Source organism: Megascapheus bottae, chromosome 6, assembly GCF_031878675.1.
Source record: "Megascapheus bottae isolate mThoBot1 chromosome 6, mThoBot2.hap1, whole genome shotgun sequence".
NCBI classification, from domain to species: domain Eukaryota; kingdom Metazoa; phylum Chordata; class Mammalia; order Rodentia; family Geomyidae; genus Megascapheus; species Megascapheus bottae.
Genome location: NC_143514.1, coordinates 72,429,435 through 72,454,582, shown reverse-complemented (window position 1 = coordinate 72,454,582; position 25,148 = coordinate 72,429,435). Strand labels below are relative to the sequence as shown.

The following is a 25,148-nucleotide window of genomic DNA, read 5'->3' as shown; positions in this document are numbered from 1 at the left end:
ACTGTGATCCTCAGATCTCAGCTTCCTGAGTAGCTAGGATTACAGGCATGAGCTATTGTGCCTGTACAACTACCTTTTTTTTGTTTGTTTTTGGTCGGTCATGGGGTCTGGGCACTGTCCCTGAACTCCTCAGGTCAAGGCTACCGCCCAACCTTTGGGTCTAGGGCTTGTAGCTCTTCAGCTCAAGGCTACCACCCTACTCCTGGAGCCACAGCCCCATTTCCCACTTTCTAGTGATTAACTAGAGATAAGAGTGTCACCTTCTTTAGTGCCTGGGCTGGCTTTGAGCCATGAGCCTCAGATCTCAGCCTTCTGAGTGGCCAGGGTTACAGGTGTGAGCCACCAAGCTCGAGAGCTCAGCTACAACTCCCTTTTTTTGGGGGGTGGGGGTGGGTGGGGGGATGAGTGGGTCATGGAGCTTGAACTCAGCCTGGGAGCTGTCCCTGAGCAATTTAGCTCAAGGCTACCGCCCTACTCCTGGGCCTGGGTGGTGAGCCACCACACCTGGCTTACAACTACTTTTAAATAGCATTTCTTAATAATTATTTATATAAGATGAATTATCCAAGTTTAGAAACTTATGAGCAACTATACGGAACTGCAATGTATATTGAATTACTTTCTCAGTACCATGTACTGTTTTTATAAGTGTGCCAAAATCTTTCATCTTACTTTATTGTCAACTAGAAGCTATCTTATAAGCACTGCCTCAAACAAACTCTTCAGGTGATAATTTTTTCCCCCCTAAGGATGGCAAGAAAAAAAAAACGTACTTAGAAAACCTGTATCTTTTTTTTGGTGCTGGTGCTCAGGCTTAAATTTAGAGTGCACATCCTATCCTTGAGCCAATAATTAACTCAAGGCTAGTACTCTCATTACATAGCTCCACTTCTGGCTTTCTAGTGGTGATTTGTATGAGTTTCATAAATGTTCCTGTCCAGGTTGGCAATGAATTGTGACCTTCAAATCTCTGATTCCTGAGTAGCTAGGATTATAGGCATGAGTCACTGGAAACTGGCTTTAAAATGTTTAATTACACTAAAAGGGCTACCAAATTCATTTCAGTTCACCTTTTTGTTATCATACATTACACTAATGTGTGGGGGGAAAAAAAGACAAGCAACAGTAAACATTTTGTTGTATTCTTTGTGCCTGAGAATATAATGAATGTTTGGCTCAACCCCTTTAGCAGCATTGGATGATGTTTTCACAGAAAGGATGTCTTTAAATGATTAACTAGGAAAAAAAGATACCATTATAAACTTCTGTGTTAAAAAGCTGAGACTTTCAAATCTGAGTTTAATGCTGATGAATTTTAGGACAGATATGGTGGGTACCTGATCTCAAATATTACCAGGGAGGAACTCAGATCAGGGGAAGGCTGGTGTCAGGTCAGATGGTGAGCTCTGCATGGAAATAGCACAGTGGCCAGGGAAGGCTGTGCTCTTGTCAGAGGCTTCATGACCAGGCTTCCCAGAAACATGTGGTGCCTTTGACTACAGCTGTGGGGATGGAATAGGATTGGGCTGTATATATGCAGGGTGGGAGATGGGTGCCCAACAGACAAACAAAGGGAGGTTTTATGATGATTTTATGAAGACTGAAGGTTGAGGTTATCTAGGCAGAGGAGTCTTGAGATCCTATCCAAATTTTAAAAAGGAGGCTGGAGATATGACTCCAGTAGTAGATCTCGGTCCAGCAAGCCAGTTGACCATGTTCTGGATCCAGTTCAAATCCCCAGTAACATGAAACAATAATATCAAAACAACAACTGTTTAGGTGGAAGCCAAAGTAGCCTAACTTCAAACTAGATTAACCACAGAGGGTTGCTAAAAGTCTAAAAAATTAGAATAAACGAGAGAATAATATACTTTGTTCAACAATACTTAGAAATAGATTTGCACCAAAATTTCAAGTGCCTAGTATCACTTGACATCCACAAAAGAGGGCACAGCAACTCACACTTGGTTAGGGTTGGGAATGTGGCTTAGTGGTTGAGTGCTTGCCTAACATACATGAAGCTATAAGTTGCCCTGCTGCTCAAGTCCTAGCCTTGAGCAAAAAAAAGCTTAGGGAATAATCACACCCAGACCCTGAGTTCAAGCACCAGGACTGATATAAACAGACACCCCAGCCCACCCCCTCCGCCCCCTGCAGCAGCAGCAGCAGCAACAACAACAACAGATCATAAACCTATTAAGTCACCATATGCCTGGAAGTAGTTAATATACCCAATTTTATTAGGGTATAAGAGGATTTAAAGAGGTGAGATAGAGGCCTAAACTAGTCCTTCTTACTTTACTTTCATCTTTGAATACACAAACACATCTTAACAAGTATTTCTATGTAAAGACATATACTAACAGATTAAAAATAGATTATTAACAGATTAAAAATAGATTATGAACTAGGTTCCAATGGCTTACATCTATAATCCTACTCTAGAGCTCAGGAGGTTAAGATCTGGAGGATTAGTTTAATCCCACTAGGAGTAGAAAAGTTGTAGCGATTTCATCTCCAAAATAACCAGCAAGAAGCAAGCTGAAAGCTTGGCTCAAAGGGTAGAATCCCACCCAGGCAAGTAAGTTAAGCAAGCATGTAAAGACACTACAAAGATTCTGTAACACAGATAAAGTATGAAACAATTAGAAGGGACAACTGACATGAAATTGGAAATGAAATGTTTTGTAATAATTACATATTATGGCTGGGAATTTGCCTAGTAGTAGAGTGTTTGCCTAGCATGCGGGAAGACCCGGGTTTGATTCCTCAGTACCATGTACACAGAAAGAGCCAGAACTGGTGCTGTGGCTCAAATGGCAAAGCACTGGCCTTGAGGAAAGCCCAGGGACAGTGCTCAGGCCCTGCATTCAATCCCCAGGACTGGCAAAAAAAAAAAAAAAATTACATATTGCTTATTAGCAATTTTATCTGAGCATATGAATGATAAATTGTAGAGTATATAAATAACTAATGAGAGATTGGCAAATGGTTTATGTTCTAAATTTTATTGATTTTTGCCAGTAATGGGGTTTGAACTCTATAGACTTTGCGCTTGAACCACACTCAAGTCTTTTTTTTTCTTTTTGTCAGTCATGGGACTTGAACTCTGGGCCTGGGCCTTTGAGCTCTTCAGGTCAACGTTACCACTTTTACCATAAGAATCACAGTGCCACTTTCAGTTTCCTAGTGGATGGAAGAGGGTCATGGGGCTTGAACTCTGGCCAGGGTGCTGTTCCTGAGCTATTCAGCTCAAGGCTAACACCCTACCTCTGAGCTGAGCCTGGGTGGTGTTCCTGAGCGCTTCAGCTCAAGGCTACTAACCTACCCCTGAGCCACAGCCCCACTTCCTGTTTTCTAGTGATAACTGAAGGTAGAGTCTCACAGTTTTGTATTGCCCAGGCTGGCTTTGAACTTTTACCCTCAAATCTCAGCCTCCTGAGTAGCTAGGATTAATGGCATGAACCAGTAAGTGCCCAGCTCACACTTTTTAAAAAATTTATTTTGCAGTTGGACTTGCTTTCTGTCTGGGATGCTCTGGACAAGTAATCTTCCTATCATACTTCTTGTTGGGATGACAGGTATGTAGCACTGCGCTCAGCATTTTATGGGATCAGATGGGAACCTCGTAAGATGGTTATGGGGCCTAGACCATAATCCTCTCAATCTCAGCCTCTTAGCTTGCTGGGACTGCAGCATGAACCACTGTTTGTGAAGAAGATTGAAGTCTTGTAAAAACTAGAGACATAGCCTTGAGTTTCAGAGCAAATGTAAGCAAATAGCCAGCTTCATTATGTTTCAATCTCTCATGAAGTTAAAGAACATGAGAACTAAAAGGACTCTACAAAAATCTTTTCTGTAAAGAGAGGGGTGGCTCACACCTGTAATCCTAGCTACTCAGAAGGCTGAGATCTGAGGATTAAAGGTTCAAAGCCAGCTCGGGCACTAAAGACAGTGTGACTCTTATCACCAATGAATCACTAGAAAAGGGGATGAGGGGTGGTGGCTCAAGGGGTAGGGCAATAGGGCAATAGCCTGGAGCTGCAGAGATCAGGGACAGCACCCAGGTCGAGTTCAAGTCCCATGATCCTAAAAAAACAAAAGGAATCTTTTCTGCAATGAAAGTGGATGGTGGAGTAGCATCTGTACCTCTACCCAGTCAAAGATCTGCTCATCATTTGCTTTGTCCTCAATGATGAGTTTCTCAAGCCGCTGATACAGTTCTTCAGCAGAGAGTTCTTTCTTTGAAAGTGCTTCAGAGGAATAGGAGCTGTCAGTCTCTATAAAGTCCAAATTCTGAAACAAAATGTTGAACATATTAATGTAGTTCAATATTATTATCATTCAGTGAGGAAAACAAAGCCATGGACACTTACTTTACCAAAGGGAAAAAAAAAAAAACAGAGGTGGGAAAAAGATCAGGCAATCTCAGCCTGGTACTGATGGCTGATTTCTATAATTCTAGCTACTCAGGAGATTGAAATATGAGGAGCAATCTGATACTTTTCATAACCTTGAAACATTTTCCAAATGAATTGCATCAAGATGTAAACTATCCACATAGAATACCTTTTTGTTGTTTGTTTTGTTTTTTCTTTCCTGGGTCATGGGGCTTGAACTCTGGGCCTGGGCACTGTCTCTGAGCTCTTTCAGCTCAAGGCTACCACCCCACCCCTGGAGCCCCAAGCCCCACTTCCCATTTTCTAGAGGTTAGTTTGAGAGTCTAAATTCTTTAGTGCCAGAGCTGGCTCTGAACCGTGATCCTCAGATCTCAGCCTCCCAAGTAGCTAGGATTATAGGCGTGAGCCACTGTGCCTGGCTTAGAATACCTGTTGTCAAGTTACCCTCAAATTTATAGTGTAGCTAATCAGTAAAATAAATATAAGATTGTGAAAATAAAGTTTCACTATGGACAGAGTCAATGCAGAGAAATGTTTGTTTCTTAGAACCCATGTTCTGTTTTTTTTTTCTTCCTTTTTCGTCTGTTGTGAGGCTTGAACTCTGGGCCTGGGCACTGTCCCTGAGCTCTGCAGCTCAAGGCTAGCTCTCTACCACTTAAGCCATAGTGCCACCTAAGTTTTCTAGTGGTTATTTGGAGATGAGAGTCTTAAGGTCTTTAGTGCTCAGTCTGGCACTGAACTTTGATCCTCAGATCTCAGCCTCCAGAGTAGTTGGGATTATAGGCGTGAGCCACCCCACTCTTGCAGAGTCAAGTCCTTGGCTGCACTGTTTCTATATAAGCCTTCTGATCTTCTTGGAAGCCAGAGCTGGGCTTTATTATAGATAAGCTCACCAATTCCTCCTGATAGCTGCTCTAGGTTCCCAGAAAAAAGGCTATCAATAAAACTATTTGTAAGAATAATGAAAAGTCATGATATAAAACCTCTGTTTTCAGCCAGGTCTGGTGGCACATACCTGTTATCCTAGGTATTCAAGAAGCTGAGATCTGAGGATCTCCGTTTAAAGCCAGCCAGGGCAGGGTAGTCTACAAGACTCTTATCTACAATTAAACAGGCCAGAAATGGAGGTGCGGCTCAAGTGGTATAGTGCAAAAGCTCAGGACCAGCGCCAAGATCTTAAGTTCAAGCCTCAGGTCTGGCACTGGCACTACCACCACACCACCAACAACAAAAACTCTTGGCTTTATAACTGCCCTTTAAAAATAATATCCATGGGCCGAAGAGTGTGGCCTAGTGGTAGAGTGCTAGCTTAGCATGCATGAAGACCCTGGTTCAATTCCTCAGTACCACATACATAGGAAAGGTGGAAGTGGTGCTGTGGCTCAAGTGATAGAGCACTAGCCTTGAGCAAAGCCCAAGGAAAGTGCTCAGACCCTGAGTTCAGTCCCCAGAACTGGCAAAAAAAAAAAAAAAAAAAAAGCTCAAGGACATGCCCATGCCCTGAGTTCAAGCCCCAGGACTGGCAAAACCAAAACAAAACAAAATCCAGGGGCAGGGAGTTTGGCCTAGTGGTAAAGTGCTTGCCTAGCATGCAGGAAGACCTGGGTTCAATTCCTTGGTACCACACACACAGAAAAAGCTGGAACTGGAGATGAGGCTCAAGTGGAGGAGCTCTAGCTTTGAGAAAGTCCAAGGACAGTGCTCAGGCCCTGAGCTCAAGCCCAGAACTGGGAAAAAAAAAATTCTGTAATCTATCAAGTAACTTGAAGTCAGTGCTCTGAAAAACTACCATTTAATCCCTACAAAATCCTGTATGTTTGAGGTTACTAATATTTGTAGATGAGAAAAAGTTATGATTGTTTTTTAAAGTCACATATTAAGTATTGGTCACACCTACATCTGGCCAAATAAGCAGGCTGTTCAACTCACTTTTCAAGTCAGCCTGGAGCCAGCTTTCTGTGTTATCTGATGCTGCAACATCAGGCCCTAAGCCTAAGTGAAAGTTTTTCTCTTTCCTTACATACTTGCATTTTAATCATTAGTAGAGTGGGCAGAGCTGGGATGTAAAGAGCAGTCAGGGGTAACAGTAGTAAGGGCAGTACCAGCAGTGACAGCTACAATAGTAATAACTGGAATTCTTGCACAGCATGACTGGAACAAAAAGACAAGAAACAGAAGTGACAGAAAAGGGTGATGGAGAAGATGAAAATGAGCAACTGAGGGCTCTGGATGCAAGAAGAGTTCCAATGAGCTGCTAAGCCTAAAGGGCAAAGTCTTATATACCCTGCGCCCAAAAGTTTCAACCCTAGAAGGCACCATCTGCTGCTGCTTGCTGCTGTCAGAAGCCAGGTTTACAACAACTGCAAACTGCCAGGGTCACTAAAGTCCAAAGCATTATACCTCTAAACAAGTGCTTACGGCCATAAGTCTGTGACTTCTAAAATCTAAAGGAAGAGTTCTCTAGCTTTCGAGGTTTGGAAGTGTAATCCTCTGGGTCCACCAGTTCAAAACCTAGGCCTTGGGCACTCATGGACCTAGGATTGCCAGCCACCGGAAGTTTCTTCTCCCCAGCTGGGATGAAAAGGACCTCCACCAGCTGAAATACAAGCATTTCAGGTTTATCAGACTTCAGACTAGAGTGTCATGGTTTTATTTTGCCTGGAGTGGAAATGCTGAGCCAAACAGTAATTATATAATTGTATAATATAATATATGAGAAATTATATCATGTTTTACTATAAGTTTTTTTTTTTTTTTTTTTTTTTTGCCAGTCCTGGGCTTGAGCTCAGGGCCTGAGCACTGTCCTTGGATTTTCTCAAGGCTAGAGAGACACTTGAGCCTCAGCACCACTTCCGGCTTTTTTTTCTATGTATGTGGTACCGAGGAATCGAACCCGGGTCTTCATGCATGCTAGGCAAGCACTTTAACCACTAGGCCAAACTCCCGGCCCCTTTTACTATAAGTTTTATGTGTTGGTTACCAGATTACTAATTATAATCTTACAGATTTTTCTTTTAAATCATACAGGAAAAAAGGGAGTTGCAAACCAAATAAACTTTTATTTACCCATGTAGTTACCACTAATAGACTTTGTTTCCTTTGTTGTTGTCATTTGTGGTGCTTGAACTCATGACCTGGGTACTGTCCTTGAGTCTCTTTATACTTGAGGCTAATGTTCTACCACTTGACTCACAGCACCACTTCTGGTTTTTGAGTGGTTAACTGGAGAAAAGACTCATAGGCTGGCTTTTGCCTGGGCTTGCTTCAAACCACAATCCTCAGATCTCAGCTTCCTGAGTAGCTAGGATTACAGGTGTGAGCCATCAGTGCCTGACCAAACTGTTTCTTTATATGGTTTTCAGTTATTGTTTAGTGTCTACTTATTTCAGACTGAAGGGTCCAGGTTTACAGGTCTGCTGGCAATAAACTCACTTAACTTTAAAAAATAATGTTTTGCTTTATTATTCAAAAGACATTTTGCCATACATAGAATTATTGTTATGTAGTTTATTTCTTTTAGTCTTTTAAATATATCATTATGGGAATGGAGGTATGGTTCAGTTGCTAAAGCACTAGCCAATGGGTAAAAGAATCAGATTCTGAGTTGAAGTCTTGGTCTCAAATCAACAAAGAAAGGAAGAAAAAAAGGGTGTGTCACTGCAGTATTTCCAATACACACACATAATGTGCTTTGACGAAGACTTGTATGGTCTCTAGTAAACTCCTGCATGTGAAAAGAAATTCCTGTCATGTGAAATACACCTTTGTTGGGGGTGGAAAGTACTGAGACTGCTTAGTACTTGCTAGTATGCTTTTGAGATAGGGTCTGGTGCTACTGCTCAGACTGCTTTGGCTCACAGATCTTCCTACCTCTGCCTCCTGAGTAGCTGCGATGACAGGAGTTCACCATCATGCCTGGCAAGAATCACTTCTATCTTGCTGTTTTTATCTTTGTCTCGACCTTTGCAAAGTTTCATTATATTTGCTCCAGTATGGATTTCTTTGAGATTATTCTCTTTGGAGTTCAATGAGATTCCTGGATGTGTAGATTCATTTCTTTAGTTAAATCTAGAAAGTTTTTAGCCATTATTTATTTCTTCAAATACCTGCCTAACTACCTAGTTTGTAAGTTGGTATGCTTGACAGTATTCTATAGGTTCTTGAGCAATTTCAATTGCCCTATCTTCAGGTTAGCTGATTCTGTCTTCTGCTGCTCAAATCAGTTGCTGAACCTTCTCGTTAACTTTTCTTTTTTTTTTTTATTTGGCCAGTCCTGGGCTTAAGCTCAGGGCCTGAGCACTGTCCTTGGATTTTTCTCAAGACTAGAACTCTACCACTTGAGCCTCAGCGCCACTTCCGGCCTTTTCTAAGTATGTGGTACCAAGGAATTGAACCCAGGTCTTCGTGCATGCTAGGCAAGCACTCTACCACTAGGCCAAACTCCCGGCCCAACTTTTCATTTTATCTATTACAATTTTTCAGTTTCAGAATTTCTATTTGCTTCCATCTTGCAATTATTTATTGATATTCTACTCTTAGTTCTTTGTCCATCGTTTCCATCAGTATTTAAGACAAGAAAATCTTTATCTTTATACAATGTTGAGCTTCCCTAGGAATGTTTTTGGAGAATTTATCTTTTTTTTTTTTTTTTGCCAGTCCTGGGCTTGAGCTCAGGGCCTGAGCACTGTCCTTGGACTTTCTCAAGGATAGAGCTCTACCACTTGAGCCTCAGCACCACTTCTGGCTTTTTTCTATGTATGTGGTACCGAGGAATCGAACCCAGGTCTTCATGCATGCTAGGCAAGCACTTTAACCACTAGGCCAAACTCCCGGCCCTGGAGAATTTATCTTGTGAATAAGCCATTCTTAATGATTCTTCTCTTTTCTTTTTTTTTGCTTTTTTTTTTTTACCTGTTCTGGGGCTAGAACTCAGGGCCTGAGCACTGTCCTTGGGCTTTCTCAAGGCTAGAGCCCTACCACTTGAGATACAGCACCACTTCCAGTTTTTTCTATTTATGTGATACTAAGGAAATGAATGCACATCTTCATGCTAGGCAAGCACTCTGCCACTAGGCCAAAGTCCTCAGCCTCTTTCTGATTCTTTGTATGCTTCAGAATTGTTTTGGGTGTGTGTGGTACCAGAGATCAAACTAGGGCTCATGACAAACAAATGCTATATCTTCTTAGAACTTCTAGTCAAAAATTAGTGTGAATATGGTAATGTGATAACTCTGGTCATCAGATTCTATCCCTTCCTCAGAGTGCTAATGCTACTTAGAGAGGAGAACAGTCATTTGGTCTTTGAGATGTTACCAAACTATTTTTCAAGGACTAAAGTAGTTGCTAGTTGCTATATATAGTCAGTAAAATCTCTGGTATCTCTATTTTTTATTTATTTATTTTTGCCAGTCCTGGGTTTGAGCTCAGGGCCTGAGCACTGTCTTTGGACTTTCTCAAGGCTAGAGCTCTACCACTTGAGCCTTAGCACCACTTCCAGCTTTTTTTCTATGTATGTGATACCGAGAAATGGAACCCGGGTCTTCGTGCATGCTAGGCAAGCACTATACCACTAGGCCAAACTTCCTGGCCCTTATTTTATTTTTGCCAATCCCAGGGCTTGAGCTCAAGGCCTGAGCACTGTCCTTGGACTTTCTCAAGGCTAGAGCTCTACCACCTGAGCCTCAGCCGGCTTTTTCTATGTATGTGGTACCGAGGAATCAAACCTGGGTCTTCATGCATGGTAGACAAGCACTCTACCACTGGGCCAAATTCCCAGCCCCCACTGAATTCTTTTTTTCTTCACAAAAAATGAGCTTGATTGGTTTCACAGTCTCAAAATAGTTGGCTCTAACAGATTTTGTCAGTTCAACCGTTGTTTCAGTGGAAGGACTAATTGTGGAGCATCTTCATCTCCAAGCCCATCTATAGATCTACATCCTAATCTATGATAGTACTGGGGTTTGAACTCATGGTCTTAAAATTCAAGGGAGGCATTCAACCATTTGAGCCACTCTACCATCTCCCATACAGATTTTTGAAAACTAAACCAATCATACATTTCTGTGATGTTAATTAGTTGTCTATCTTTTTTTTTCATCATTGGATTTAATTCTGGAACCACTGTGTTCATAAAATTTTCTTTACATAAATGAGGAATATTGATGCAGTTTTCTTGAGCTATGGTAGTCTCAGAATGAGCTAGGAAGCCTCTTCAATTTTTTGGAAAAATTGATATAGAAATATTTTCTTCAAATAGTAGTATTTGATGTTTAACTGTTTGTAGAAATGACCAGTGACACCTCAGGTCCTGGAGTTTTCGTTGTGGGAACTTTTTTTTTTGCTGGTCTTGTGGCTTGAACTCTAGTTCTGGTGCTGTCCTTGAGCTTCTATTGCTCAAGGTTATGCTACCACTTGAGCCACTTGAACAACTTCTGGCTTTTTTGAGTAATTTATTGGAGATAAGAGTCTCACAGAGTTTCCTACTGAGGCTGGCTTCGAACTGAGATCCTCAGATCTCAGCTCCTAAGTGGCTATGATTACACCTGCACCTGGCTTATGGAAACATTTTCTTTTCTTTCTTTCGTCGGGATAAGGTATAGAGGAGTTACATTTGTCTGGTAGTAGGTACATTACTTCTTACACATTGATACCCCTTATGTTTTTGTCCCCATTTTCCTCTCCCTTTCTGATATGCAAGATCATTCAGAGAAACCAGCTCTAAATCATTCCTTTGTCTAACAGAATTTTATAGTTGTTACTACTTTACATCCTATAATCCTTTATTTAGGGCCAGATTCCATGCATCTTCGGGACTTCTGCACAAGATTCTAGATATAGTTACCAAATCAGTAGGTAGGCTAGCTATGGTTCTAGTGATAAGGTTTTTGAAAGTTTGCTTGCCATGTGTTAGTAAGTCATGCAATTTTTCTCTTATTTTTAAATTTTATTTTTTATCAAAGACTGAGTAATAATGGCCTTAAAATTATATCCTGACTAAACTTCTAATTTTGATCTAATGATGATGATGAAGGTATATTTAGTCTAACAATGAGCTATACACTCCCACAACTTGCTCTGGCTTTGATGACCAGAAGGTGACAGGCACCTTTATTTCCTCTATAAAACATACCAACTATAAGCAGAAAGAAAGATATAGCCCATGGTCTTACTCACCTGCTCCAAGAGAAAATTATGCACATCTTCTCCATCTGGCAAAAAGTCCTTCCAGCTAAGATCAGCCTCTCTCCATAGGGCTCCTACTTTCTTATGGCTCTAAAATAGAGATCCAGTCCATTAGCTTCCACATGGTAAGAAGAAAAAAGGCTGTTTCAGGTAAAAAATGTAAAACCCTAAGGACTGAAAATCAATTTTTTTCCCCCAGCCCTGGGGCTTGAACTCAAGGCTTGAGAACTGTCCTTGGACTTGGACTTTCCTCAAGACTAGGGCTCTACCACTTGAGCAACAGCACCACTTCCACCTTTTTCTACATATCTGTAACCAAGGAATCAAACCCAGAGCTTCGTGCATGCCAGGCAAGCATCCTACCACTAGGAAAAATTCCCGGACTCTGAAAATCAGTTTTATTCCTTACTGATTTGTCAATCTCTAGGACTTATCCTACAAGGAAATTAAATATTCATGTCTTATCTGAATGCATATAGTGATTAAGTATATAGTTCCTTGATCAATAATTTATTTATCAGATGAGTAAGCTGGGAAACAGCAAGTTGATATTTGGGATTGTTAGGGATAATCATCAAAACTCATCTAAACACACAGGTTTTATAATTCAGTATTATCTCTTTTCCTAGATAACTGTTGGGCCTGGGCACTGTGACTGAGCTCTTCAGCTCAAGGCTACTGCCCTTTCTCTAGGCCTGAGCTTTTCCCCTGAGTTCTTCAACTCTAGCCCAGGAGCCACAGCCCCACTTCCCATTTTCTAGTAGTTAATTGGAGATGAGTCTCATGGGCTGGTCTTGAACCGAAATCCTCAGATCTCAGCCTCCTGAGTAGCTAGGATTACAGGGGTGAGCCACCATGCTCAGCTTCCTAGATAATGTGTACTGTCTGTAAAAGCCATTCACAAATCACACTCCAATCACTCTTCACAGTAAATCACATGTGTGTGTATATCTATCTATCTACACACACACACACACACACACACACACACACACACACACACACACATATTTTTTTGCCAGTCTTGTGGCTTGAACTCAGGCTTGGGCACTGTCCTTGGACTTTATTTTGCTCAGGGCTAGCACTCTGCCACTTGAACCACAGCACCACTTCTGGCTTTTTCTATGTATGTGTTACCAGGAATCGAACCCAGGGCTTCAGGGCATGCTAAGCAAGCACTCTACCACTAGGTGAAACTCCCGGCCTCACATTTATACTTCTGATATAAGAATGCTTATTAGACAACTGTTCCTGAATGAGGAACATGAGGACTATTTCTGGGGCCAGAACACAGCTTGAATCTAAGAAACGGAAGAAAAGAACAGCTGTGAGCTAGAAAAACAGGAGGAGGTGTGACTCTACTGCTTGATCAAAGACACACTGATGATGGAATATGCCAGGGTTGAGGCTATGAGTGTCATCTAAGAGAAGTTCAAGTTATTTCAAAAAGTAACTTGCTCAGATCTCATACTCCTAAGAGAATTTGGTAGCTGGTAGTTTCAAGCTATGATTCCTTGTACCTATTCCATGCATGATATATATAAATTGGGATGCATCCTGAGCATTTTCAATGGTGGTTGCCTTGGGACCATATTCCTAAGGTAACAAAGGATCTACTACTGTTTTAAGAAAAGAATATTATTATCAAATGGATAATAGAACTAGGCCATTTGGTGTATGTATGAGTAACTATTACACAAATGGTATACAGAGGACTTCTGTAGGTTCAAAGTGAGAAATCAAATACTGACCATGATTTTTTATTTTATTTATTTATTTATTTATTTATTTATTTATTTATTTATTTATTTATTTGCCAATCATGGGCTTGAGCTCAGGGCCTGAGCACTGTCCTTGGACTTACTCAAGGCTAGAGCTCTACCACCTGAGCCTCAGCACCACTTCTGGCTTTGAACCCGGGTCTTCGTGTATGCTAGGCAAGCACTCTACCACTAGGCCAAACTCCCGGACCCCGATTTTTTATTTTAATAATTACTTTTCAGACTACAATCTACCACTGTCTGTGGCTCTGGCTTGAGATGGTAGAGATCCCTCCAGAATCTTTACTAGTTGAATTTTATTTTGAGATTTTATTTTATTACCTAGTTTGAGTTTTTATTTTATTTTATTATCTCCCTTTTCGCAGACATTTCATCCCTTTGTGATGTCATGATTCCTCACACTTGAAATGGTTTAGCTTTGTCTGTCTCCCTTTCTAGTCTATAAATTCCTGAAACTGTTCTTAAGTTTATATTTTTTAGTTTTTTGGAACTGGGGATCAAACCCAGAATATTGCACTTATTGTGCAACGTGCTTTGCTACTGAGTTATAGCCCGGTCCAAATTCCTGAAGGTTTAAGTTGCTTTTGTAGGTTGAAAGCCTAGGATTTATCTGCCCAGAAATTTTTTTTTTACCAGTCCTGGGATTGAGTTCAGGGCCTGAGCACTGTCCTTAGACTTTCTCAAGGCTAGCGCTCTACCACTTGAGTCTCAGCACCACTTATGGCTTTATTCTAGTATGTGGTACCAAGGAATCGAACCTGGGTCTTTGTGCATGCTAGGCAAGCACTCTACCACCTGTCCAGAAATATTTAAATGAACAATCAGATTAACAATGTTTGTTTTGCCAGTCCTAGGGCTTGAACTCAGGGCCTGGACACTATCCTTGGGCTTTCTCAAGACTAAAGCTCTACCAGTTGAGCCACAGCATCACTTCCAGCTGTTTCTATTTATGTCCTACCAAGGAATCAAATCCAGGTCTTGGTGCATGCTAGGCAAGCACTCTACCACTAGGCCAAACTCCTAGCTCTCCCTGCCTTTTTCTTTTTCATGGGACTTGAACTCTGGGCCTGCGTTGGGTGCTGTCCCTGAGAGCTCTTTTGCTCAAGTCTAGTGTTCTACCACTTTTGAGTCATAGTGCCAGTTCCAGTTTTTGCGTAGTTAATTCCAGATAAGAGTCTCACTAGGACTTTGCTGCCTGAGCTGGCTTCCAACCATGATCCTTAGATCTCAGCCTCTTAACTATCTAGGATTATAGGAATGAGCCTCAGGCACCCAGCTGGTTTTAATGAATTCCATTGCAAAGTAATAATGCAACAATTTTCTTTAAGAAAAGACAAAATTACCAACCACAATAAAATGTATCTTCAGATTATTTAGAAATACACCAAATTTAGTTGAGATTAAACAAGTTTTTCTGGAGACATTAGTAAACAGAATGACAAATATCCTTATGAAGAAAATGAGACTGAGGGGACCTGAGAGTGGATTAGAGGTAGAGTGCGTGCTTAGAATGCACAAAGCCCTGGTTTTGATTCCTACTTACCACATGCACAGAAAAACCCAGAAATGGTGGTAAGAGTGCTAGCCTTCAACAAAAGAAGCTCAAGGACAGTGCCTTGGCTTGAGTTCAAGCCACAGGATTGTCAGAAAGATAAAAGAGAGAAAAAAGAAAATGAGATTGAGTCAGATATCTCAATATATTCAAAGACTAAAAGGAAATAAACTACTTGTACACCAATACTTGGCTGGTCATAGAAAGAGCTAAGCTCAAGACCAAGGTCATTTCACAGATGCCTTGAGTCTGATACTCAGTTAATACTCACCATTTGTTTGCATAGAAGGTGCAATATTTCAGAAAGCAATACCCCAGCTCTTCCAACAGGAAGTAAAGGTTTGCTAAATTCTCTGAAAAAGAGAGAACCAGTGATTAAGTACTTCTGACCAAATTCTCTCTTTTGGACAAGCAATTTAACAATATGTGCCAGGTAGACAACTATGCAATTAAGTAATACTGGATAGGCCATATATTTAGGATATTCTCTAAAGTTCTGTTCAGCAGGGATTCAGAGAGTTTTAAGTTCACATTAGGTTTTGTGAAGAAGGCTTCAAGAAGGTTTTATCTTTAACTATTCAGTGACAGAAGCAACACAAAGACCGGTTCCATTTAGTAATCTATTTCCTACTTCTATTTACCTACTTCAATTCAAAAATGAAACTCCAAAATAACAGGGTGTTCATAAAGCTTAGTTAGAAAGTTCTTTTAAGGAAAAAATGATCTTAGGATATGGATCTTTTTTTTTTTCAGAGTCTAAATTTGTATTTTACTGTAAAATATAGTAATTCCTCAAAAAAAAGATACTACTGAGTATTAATTCAGCCAGGAAATGCAGAATTAGGGCTAATTTTTTTTTAGTGGTTGGTGTTACTACAGAAGTCTCATAGTTTTCAATGTTTTGTAATGTGATTATCAGTCTCTAAGAAGAAAGGACACAATATACAGAGCGAAACTATACACACAGGTTTGGGAGAAAGCACCAGTGCTGTAAAGAACCTAAGTACAGGTCTATAAAATACAACATTTATTCCTCATTCATACCTAATCTAGGAAATCTTTTTTTTTCATAATCTTGAGCAGATGTGACAGCCTGACAAGTTATGATGTGAAAATGTGTCAAAGAATAATACAGAAAGTAGACTCATATTAAATTACATGACTCTGCAACCATTCCTATAATCACTGCTATACCATAGGACCATAAGGTTTTTAACATGTCTCCAACACAGATGTAATGCAATGTAACACTTTCAAAGAGTAATCCCAAGTCACAGGCTGCTGACTCATTTGGTAGCACAAACTGGACAGCACTAAGCTAGAAAGGGAGGGGGGAGGGGGAACTACAACTTACACGATAAGTTCTCTCATGGAGATTCCTCCTTCTTTTAACATGGGGGTCACTAGTTCAGCAAGGTACAGCCAAATATGAGGAATATCAATGGCCATGTCATCTGCCAATTCCAAGGTTTCTGAAAAACTTAAAATGCAAGAAAATTCAATACAAATATAATTAAAGTCATAGAATCCAAAGACCAGTCACTCAGCAAACACATTATTAAGTACCTGCTGTGTTAGGCAAACAAACTGACATTTTCAAAGAGCTTAAACTAATGCATGAACATTGCAGTTTCCAAGATTGTCCAAAGCACTGAATAAACATTTACTACAATGTAGGCCAGACTTGAAGAGATAAAAAAAAGACAAGCTTCTATTCCCTAGAAGAGGGATTATGGGAGAGTTGGGTAACTGTGAAAACCTGACATTACTAATATTATCTTAACTATTACAAATTACCAACTATTGTGCTTTGAAAGAAAAGCTAATGCTTTTGTGCTATGAAAGATAAATACTTTTTAAGTAAATAAAAGTGAAATAAAATGAATAGGAATTCAATATAACACAAAAACAGTGGCATTCCTAAGCACATGGGAGGTGGAAGGATCATGAGCTTCAAGCTAAGCACCTAAAACAAATAAAAAAACTAACCAACCAGGGCCTGGAGTTTGACCTAATGGTAAGAGTGCTTGTCTAGAATGTACAAAGACCAAGGTTCGATTCCTCAGTGCCACATATACAGAAAAAAGCTGGAAATGGTGCTGTGGCTCAAGTGGTAGAGCACTAGACTTGAGAAAGCCCAAGGACAGTGCTCAAGTCCTGAGTTCAAGACCCAGGACTGGCAAAACAAAACAAAACGACAACACAAAAAACCAACCAAACAAACAAACAAAAATAAGGCTAGAGGGATGGCTGAAGTGGTGGAGAGCCTGCTCAGCAAACAGTCGACAGCATGAATTCAAATACAAATATGGACAAAAACAACAAACAAACAGAACTTGAAAAATTCAGACACAAATGGTAGCTTAGTTTTGTTGAAAATCACAGCTAACCATTTTTAATATTTATAACTATGTATTTTTATATATAGCATATTAAAAAGCATAAAAACCATCTGGCACCAGTGGCTCACACCTGTAATCCTAGCTATTCAGGAGACTGAGATCAAAGATCACTGTTCAAAGCTAGAATTGAGCATGAAAGTCTATATGAGTTTCTTACTTCTAATTAACTACCAGAAAACCAGAAGGGGTGCTGTGACTCACAGTACTGTATTAGCCTTGAGCACAAAAAAGCTCAAGTACAGCACACAGGCCTTGAAAAGTTTGAGCACCACAACTGGTAAAAATAAGTAAACAAATAGCATTAAAACTGAGGTAAAGCCGGGTGCAGTGGCTCATGCCTATAATCCTAGCTACTCAGTAGGCTGAGTTCTGAGGATCAAGGTTCAAAGCCAACCCAGGCACAAAAGGACATGAGACTCTTATCTCCAATTAACCTCAAAAAATGTCCTTCAGCTCAAGGACAGCACTCAGGCCTAGTTCAAGCTTCATGATCCCCACCCCCATAAAACAAAAAAACAAAAAAACAAAACTGTGATGAGAGATGTGCATAACTGTAAGTCATTTGATAAGGGAGGCAAGAACAAAGGGAGCAAGAACAGGTAATATTTGCAACCTTTTAATGCTCCACATTAGTAAAATGTGTGTGTTTTCTACTTCAATTGCACATTCTAGCCAGAGTATGCCAGCCAACCAGGGTATGCACAGAGGTCTGCCTGGCATTAAGATTTCCACTTAAATAGAGCTCCACCTATGGGGGGGGGGTCTCCTTGGATCTACTGTCAACAGAAGCTGGGTTCCATGAGTCTTTAATATCAACTTTCCATTCACACAGCTTACAATTATTTAACATATACTTGCTACACACAACATACTGACTGTTCTGTCACTAAGAATGTACTTTCGGGTATTATATGCCACTGATGGAACACAATCTGGATGCACTCCAGGATCCTGGATTAATCACTTGATCCTGCCAGTTCCTGTGGGTACACTGTCAGCATAGATTAAACTACTTAATGTACCCAAGAAAATAACTAGTGATTTACACTGCTGATCCTCCAGCAGAGTATTCATTATTTTCATCTTGGGCTACAACTAAATGTTATACATACTCTTGATTTGGTTTTCTACTTCTTGGTCAGGAAGTTCATCACGAGACAGTTTAAAAAACATAAGTGGTAATGCATGCTGGTGGCTCATTCCTATAATCCTAGCTACTCAAGAGGCTGAGATTTGAAGATTAGGACTTGAAGTAGGCTGAGTTCTGAGGATCAAGGTTCAAAGCCAGCCTAGCACAAAAAGACATGAGACTTTTTTTTTTTTTTTTTTTTTTTTGCCAGTCCTGGACTTGAGCTCAGGGCCTGAACACTGTCCTTGGGCTTTCCTCAAGGCTAGTGTTCTACCCTGAGCCATTGCACCACTTCTGGCTTTTTCTATGTATGTGGTACCGAGGAATCGAACCTGGGTCTTCGTGCTTGCTAGGCAGGCAATTCTACCACTAGGCCAAACTCCTGGTCCCAAGACATGAGACTCTTATCTCCAATTAACCTCAAGAAAATGGGAAGTGGGGCTGGCTCTAAGGTAGGGAAGTAGCCTTGAGCTGAAGAGTTCAGGAACAGTGCCCAGGCTGAGTTCAAGCCCCATGATCCACAAAAAAAACCCCAAAAAACTTATCAGAATTGCAAGTAGTATGGGCTTGAAACTATTGTCAAGTTGGTTGGGAAAAGAACTCTTGACAGTGAGGATATAGATACATGAATATTCTGGAGGCAGGGCAATCCACAATTGAGCTCAGGGCTGCAAATTCTAACACTTCATCCACATCTACTGTCTTTCAGATTGTAATATGTTTTCCAAATAGTCTCTTGCTGACTTGATCAGGCAGGACATGAAGTTAAAACTTCTATGGGTAGTTAGAATTAGAACTGTGTGCAACCACACCAAATAAAAATTTTTTTTTTTTTTTAACTTCAAGAAACATTCAAGTAGCAAGGAGGACACAGTCAGTGGCTCGTGCCCATAATCCTAGTTATTCAGGAGGCTGAGATCCGAGGATCACAGTTCAAAGCCAGCCCAGGTACTAAAGTCCTTGAGACTCTCATCTCTAATTAACAACTTGAAAATGGGAAATGGAGCTGTGAATAAAGGGGTAGGGTGGTAGCCTTGAGCTGAAGAGCTCAGGGACAATGCCCAGGCCTGGGGGTAGGGCAGTACCTTGAGCTGAGGAGAGGCCCAGAGTTCAAGCCCTATGACCAAATACACACACACATACACACACACACTAAAACAAACAAAAAACAAAGAAACTATAAAGTTTACATTAAAATAAACTAGTATATGGTTATTCTGAGACTAAAATCTGCTGGATTACTGACATGATGTAGATTTAAAAATTACACAAAGGAAATGAGCAGATAACCTCCATGTTAAGTGCAATCAATAAAATGCCATCTCATCAATATGTTACATCACACCAATGTTACAGCAGACAAAATTTTCACCTGCAGAAAAATTACTACCCAAGAGCTAGTAACTGAATGCCACTCATGAGATTACTAACCCTTTGAAAAAGTCCAGTTTGCTGAGTTTCTCAGACTGTACCAGCTGATAGAGTAATTGGCCCATGTGATCCCTTGTGATCTGGCTCCTTTCCAGGGTAGACTCCACTCCTACTCTCACGAAAACATGTAGTAGGCCCTGGGCGTTCAGCTCTTCTACACATTGCATAGCTTCCTGTTTCAAACAATACACAAAGCCTTGCTCAAAAATCTACTATGAAGGTAATTTTACGATTTTTTAACAAAATGAAACCCAGTAAAAACTATAAAAGCGAGGGGGAAGTAATACCAAAGAATAATAGAGGAGATGAGTTTGATCAAAGCTCATTTTATATATATATATATATATATATATATATATATATATATATATATATTACACACACACATAAATAAATATATAAAGATTATATATTTCAAAGTGAAATCCACTGCCTAATATTCCATAAACGTAAAAATATTAGCAATTTTAACTACTGGGAATCATTGTTATTAAGGGTAAGAAGACAGGAAATTAACTTTCTGCATTGATGTTTCAGTATAATATGGTTTTTTTCTGTTGTTGTTGGACTTTTTTTTTTTTTTGTGAGTGGGCTTGAACTCTGCCTGGGCACTGTCCCTGAGCTCTTCAGTGTAAGGTTATTGCTCTACCTCTGGGCCTGGGCACTGTTCCTGAGCTCTTCAGCACCAGGCTACTGCCCCACCCTAGAGCCAAGCCCCACTTCTCATTTCCTAGAGGTTAATTGGAGATAAGAGTCTCAGGTCCTCTTGTGCCCAGGGTGGTTTTGAACATTGATCCTCAGATCTCAGCCTTCTGAGTAGCTAGGATTACAGGCCTGAGCCACCTCACAAGGCTTAATACAGTTTTTGAAAATGTAGATTGTTGCTTTTTTTTTTTTTTTTGCCAGTCCTGGGGCTTGAACTCAGGGACACAATTTCCTTAGGCTTTACTTTGCTCAAGGCCAGCACTCTACCACTTGAGCCAGAGCCCCACTTGTGGCTTTTTAGTGGTTAATTGGAGATAAGTATTTCCTACCAGGACTGACTTTAAACCCTGATTCTCAGCCTTCTGAGTAGCTAGGATTACAGATGTGATTCACCTGCTTATCCGTAAAGCACTTCTGTATACTGTTGATCAAAATTTTTCCTGCTTCTTTTGAATTCTGAATAAATTTAGAGTTTGAGAGTTTTCAATAGGTTAAGCTGTAGAAAAATGTGATTTCTGTGAACAGAAAACAAGCTATACTGAAATAGTTTTTAATATAATGTCAAAACAATGGGCTGGGAGTTTGGTAGAGTGCTTGCCTAGCATACACAAAGACCCAGGTTTGATTCCTCAGTAGTATCCATATGGAAAAAGCCGGAAGTGGTCCTATGGCTCAAGGATTATAGCTCTAGCCTCGAGAAAGCCCTAGGACAGTTCCTGAATTCAAGCCCCAGGACTGGCCAAAAAACAAAAGTATATATATATAAATGACAAAACAAAAATCATTAATATATCTAGCAAATATTTTTATTATTATTATTATTATTTTTTTTTTTTGCCAGTCCTGGAGCTTGAACTGAGGGCCTGACCACTGTGCTTGGGCTTTCTCAAGGCTAGATCTCTGCCACTTGAGCCACTTCCAGCTTTTTTCTATGTATGTGGTACAGAGGAATTGAACCTGGGTCTTTGTGCATGCTAGGCAAGCACTCTACCACTAGGCCAAACTTCCAGCCCTAGCAAATATTTTTAGAGATATATTTTATATAGGTAACACACTTTCAAGGAATAACAAGGCTTTCTTGACCCTAGATCAATAAAATATATTCTATTATATATCTTTTATTGGGGAGAGGAGGGATAACATGGGCTTGACATTGGCCTGGGCACTGTCCCTGAGCTCTTCAGCTCAAGGCTACTGCCCTGCCCTTGAGCTAAGTCCCACTTCTCCTTTTCTAAGGTTAATTGGAGATAAGAGGCTCAGGTCCTTTTGTGCCTGGGCTGGCTTTGAACCTTGATCCTCAGATCTCAGCCTGCTGATTAGCTAGGATTACAGGTGTGAGCCACTGCACCCGGCTTCTATTATATATCCTTCTATAATTCTACAATGCAGTGGTAGAGTTGCCTATTTATGATGTGTTTCTGCTACACGACTGAACTCAAAGTTCTAACCAAGTCACTTTATGATGAAAAATGAGAAGGGGAAATGCAAAGACATGTACTGAAATGTTTCACTTAAGGTTTCAGGTAGCTTGCTGTGATCGTATAGTAGTTAGCACTCTGCGTTGTGAAATGTCTCACTTAGGCTATATGACCCTGGAATACTGTTGTGCTTCTGTGCTTTCACTTACGAAATAAAAGAAAAAGTGACACTGGATTCGATTCCTCACTACCACATACATAGAAAAAGCTGGAAGTGGTGTTGTGGCTCAAGTGGTAGAGCTCTAGCTTTGAGAAAGCCCAAGGACAGAACTCAGGCCCTGATATTAAGCCCCAGAACTGGCAGAAAAGAAAGTAAGTTATCTGTATTGCTGTTTTCATTCCTCTCTCCCTCCCTCCAATCTCATTTACCTTAAAGTCATTAATGTGTAGAAATTCATCAATTATAGATCTGGACTTTCTCTCCATCTCCTCTTCTGACAAGGTAGACTTGTCAGGGGATGACATTGCTGAAATTTCTGGTTTCATTACTATTGAGATTAGAAAAAAAGAGTTAGAAAATTAAAATTAACATGGTAGGACTATTATGATTAATAACTTCTTTTTAATCCAGTAACGACATTTCATAAAGTTTGATTGTATAAAAGCATAGGACATTCTAGAATGAGTATGTACTAAGTAATTTCATTATCTTTAACAATTAAGAATTAGAACATGATAAGCCCTTATAAAGAGAGCACTTCTGTTCCTTTCTTTCTTTGTCTCTGGCTTGTGCCAAAGCCATGTCATAGCTCTTCCTACTTCAACTTGGCTCAGTATGGTCTGTCATCTGGGATGCACACCTGTGTCTCCCCCTCCAATCCTGTTTTGTCTGTCTGGTTCTTCAGGTGAGGGAAATCTCCCTGGATGTCTCCCTGACTTGATTCTAGGTAGCTCCCTCGTCCCCTTCCCTCACGTATTCTCAGAATTCCTTTAAATTTTTTTTCCTTCTTCTTTTTTTTTTTTTGGCCAGTCCTGGGCTTGAGCTCAGGGCCTGAGCTCTGTCCTTGGACTTTCTCAAGGCTAGAACTCTACCACTTTGAGCCTCAGCCCCACTTCCGGCTTTTTTCTATGTATGTGGTACCAAGGAATTGAACCCGGGTCTTCATACATGCTAGGCTAGTACTCTACCACTAGGCCAAACTCCTGCCCCCCCCTCAATCCTCAGATCTCAGCCTCCTGAGTAGCTAGGATTACAGCTGTGAACCACCACACTGGGCTGTGAACTGTTTTTGATCACTATTTGCATCATGATATCTAATACCCATCAAAATTTTTGTAACTTTCCAGTTATGTGCTAGATATTAACATATTTCATCTTCATAATGCTCTAGGGTTACTTATGCTGACTTAACAGATAAGACCATGAAATGGGGTTCCATACATGAAGTGTTTTTTACAGCATTACCCGAACAGGTCTTAAAGCACTTATATGCTAAATAAATACCAAGTTCTCTGAGAAGGTGAAGGCAATAAAAGAGAATTGAATACCTTTTCTTTTTTTTTTTTTTTTTGCCAGTGCTGGGCTTGAGCTCAGGGCCTGGGCACTGTCCTTGGACTTTCTCAAGGATAGAGCTCTACCACTTGAGCCTCAGCACCACTTCTGGCTTTTTTCTAGGTATGTGGTACCGAGGAATCGAACCCGGGTCTTCATGCATGCTAGGCAAGCACTTTAACCACTAGGCCAAACTCCCGGCCCCAATACCTTTTCTTTTTTAAGCAGTTAATAAAAGTTTGATAATGAAGATTTTCACACAGCCTGTGTATTCTAATAGCAATGAATAGTAAGGAATTTGAGGGATCTAGAAGAATTCAGATAAGATTCCTATATACAAAGAGGACCTTTTTCCCGTAACAATTAATAAACAGAAGAAAACGTTCAAATTGCCAAACAAAGGAAGACCTAAAAATTGAAAATGAAGTTAAAACAATGAAGTTACTCTTTGAACTTGCAAAGTGATGAAATGTGTGTTGCTATTTTCCCTTCCAAATTTAAGTCCAACAATTTTGGTCTTATATTTCTGTCCTTAAAAGCCTTTCAACGTATCTGAGCACAGTGACACATATCTCTAATTCCAGGGATTCCAGAAGAAGATATAGAAGGATCAGGTTAATTCGGGGAAAAAGTTCACAAGACCCTATACCAATCAAGAAGCTACCTATCATGGTGCAGGAATTATAGGTAGAAAGAATATGGTTTAAGGCCAGGCAAAAACTTGAGATTCTATTGGAAAATCAACTACAGCACATAAGGCTGGGGGTGGCTCAAGAGGCCTGCTGTCTGTCTAGCACATGCTAGGCCCTGAGTTCAAAAGCAAGTACCAGCAGACTTTACCTGGCTCCCCAGCTTTGCACCTCTCAGCCTCAGTGCTGCTTCTATCCACGCCCACGCCACCTGTTAGCTGTTTCACAGTCTCCAGCATCTCTCTCCTCTGTTCTTCCTGAGACTGATTATCTAACAGATCTTTACTGCTGCCACCTCTCATAAACGTGTTCGGACGAGCGGCTGCAGATGGCAGGGGCTTGTCATTCTTCTCTCTGCCCATGCTTCCACGACTTAAAAGACAAAACAACACTTTTCAAAATAAATATCATCCCCCTTTGCATTCATATGTAACACTAGACGTATGCCAAATAATTTTCAGAAGACTCAGATATGAGGCAACATTTCTATTTCAAAGTATTTTAACATTTAATATTATAATAAAGTATTAACATAGAATGTATTTGTAGACTCTAAAGGAAGTATTTATTTAAATGTTTTTTAACTTTTGTTCTACTGATTAAAAGATTACTACCAGGCACAGTGGCTTATGCCTGTAACCCTAGCTACTCCAGAAGACTGAGAACTGGAGGATCATAACTCAAAGCTAGCTGAGGCAGAAAATTTTGAGGTTCCATCTTCAAAACAATTAGTAAATAGCAGAGCCATAGACATAGCTCAAGTAGAGTGCCAGCCAAGCAAGCATGTCTATTGAGAGTGAGGTCCTTGTTCACACCTGAATACTGTCAAAAAAAAAAAAGGCTGGGAACATGGCTTAGTGGTAGAGTGCTTGCCTAGCCTGCCCAAAGACCTGGGTTAGATTCCTCA

At 40.4% G+C, this 25,148-nt stretch overlaps 1 protein-coding gene across 20 annotated transcripts in view; it reads right to left on the bottom strand.

The window, feature by feature from the left end:
* Nucleotides 1–25,148, bottom strand: part of Eif4g3 (eukaryotic translation initiation factor 4 gamma 3) — a 224,921-nt gene that overhangs the window by 5,542 nt on the left and 194,231 nt on the right. For 19 of the 20 annotated variants that reach the window (XM_090335635.1, XM_090335639.1, XM_090335656.1 and 16 more), the window contains 7 exons: nt 24,393–24,613; nt 22,430–22,548; nt 19,878–20,050; nt 16,270–16,395; nt 15,187–15,268; nt 11,574–11,672; nt 4,150–4,296 (listed from right to left, as the gene is read on the bottom strand). In XM_090335635.1, coding sequence (XP_090191761.1) covers nt 4,150–4,296; nt 11,574–11,672; nt 15,187–15,268; nt 16,270–16,395; nt 19,878–20,050; nt 22,430–22,548; nt 24,393–24,613 — 967 coding nt within the window. The remainder of the gene's footprint in view (nt 1–4,149; nt 4,297–11,573; nt 11,673–15,186; nt 15,269–16,269; nt 16,396–19,877; nt 20,051–22,429; nt 22,549–24,392; nt 24,614–25,148) is intronic. The other variant, XM_090335646.1, reaches the window with a different exon arrangement.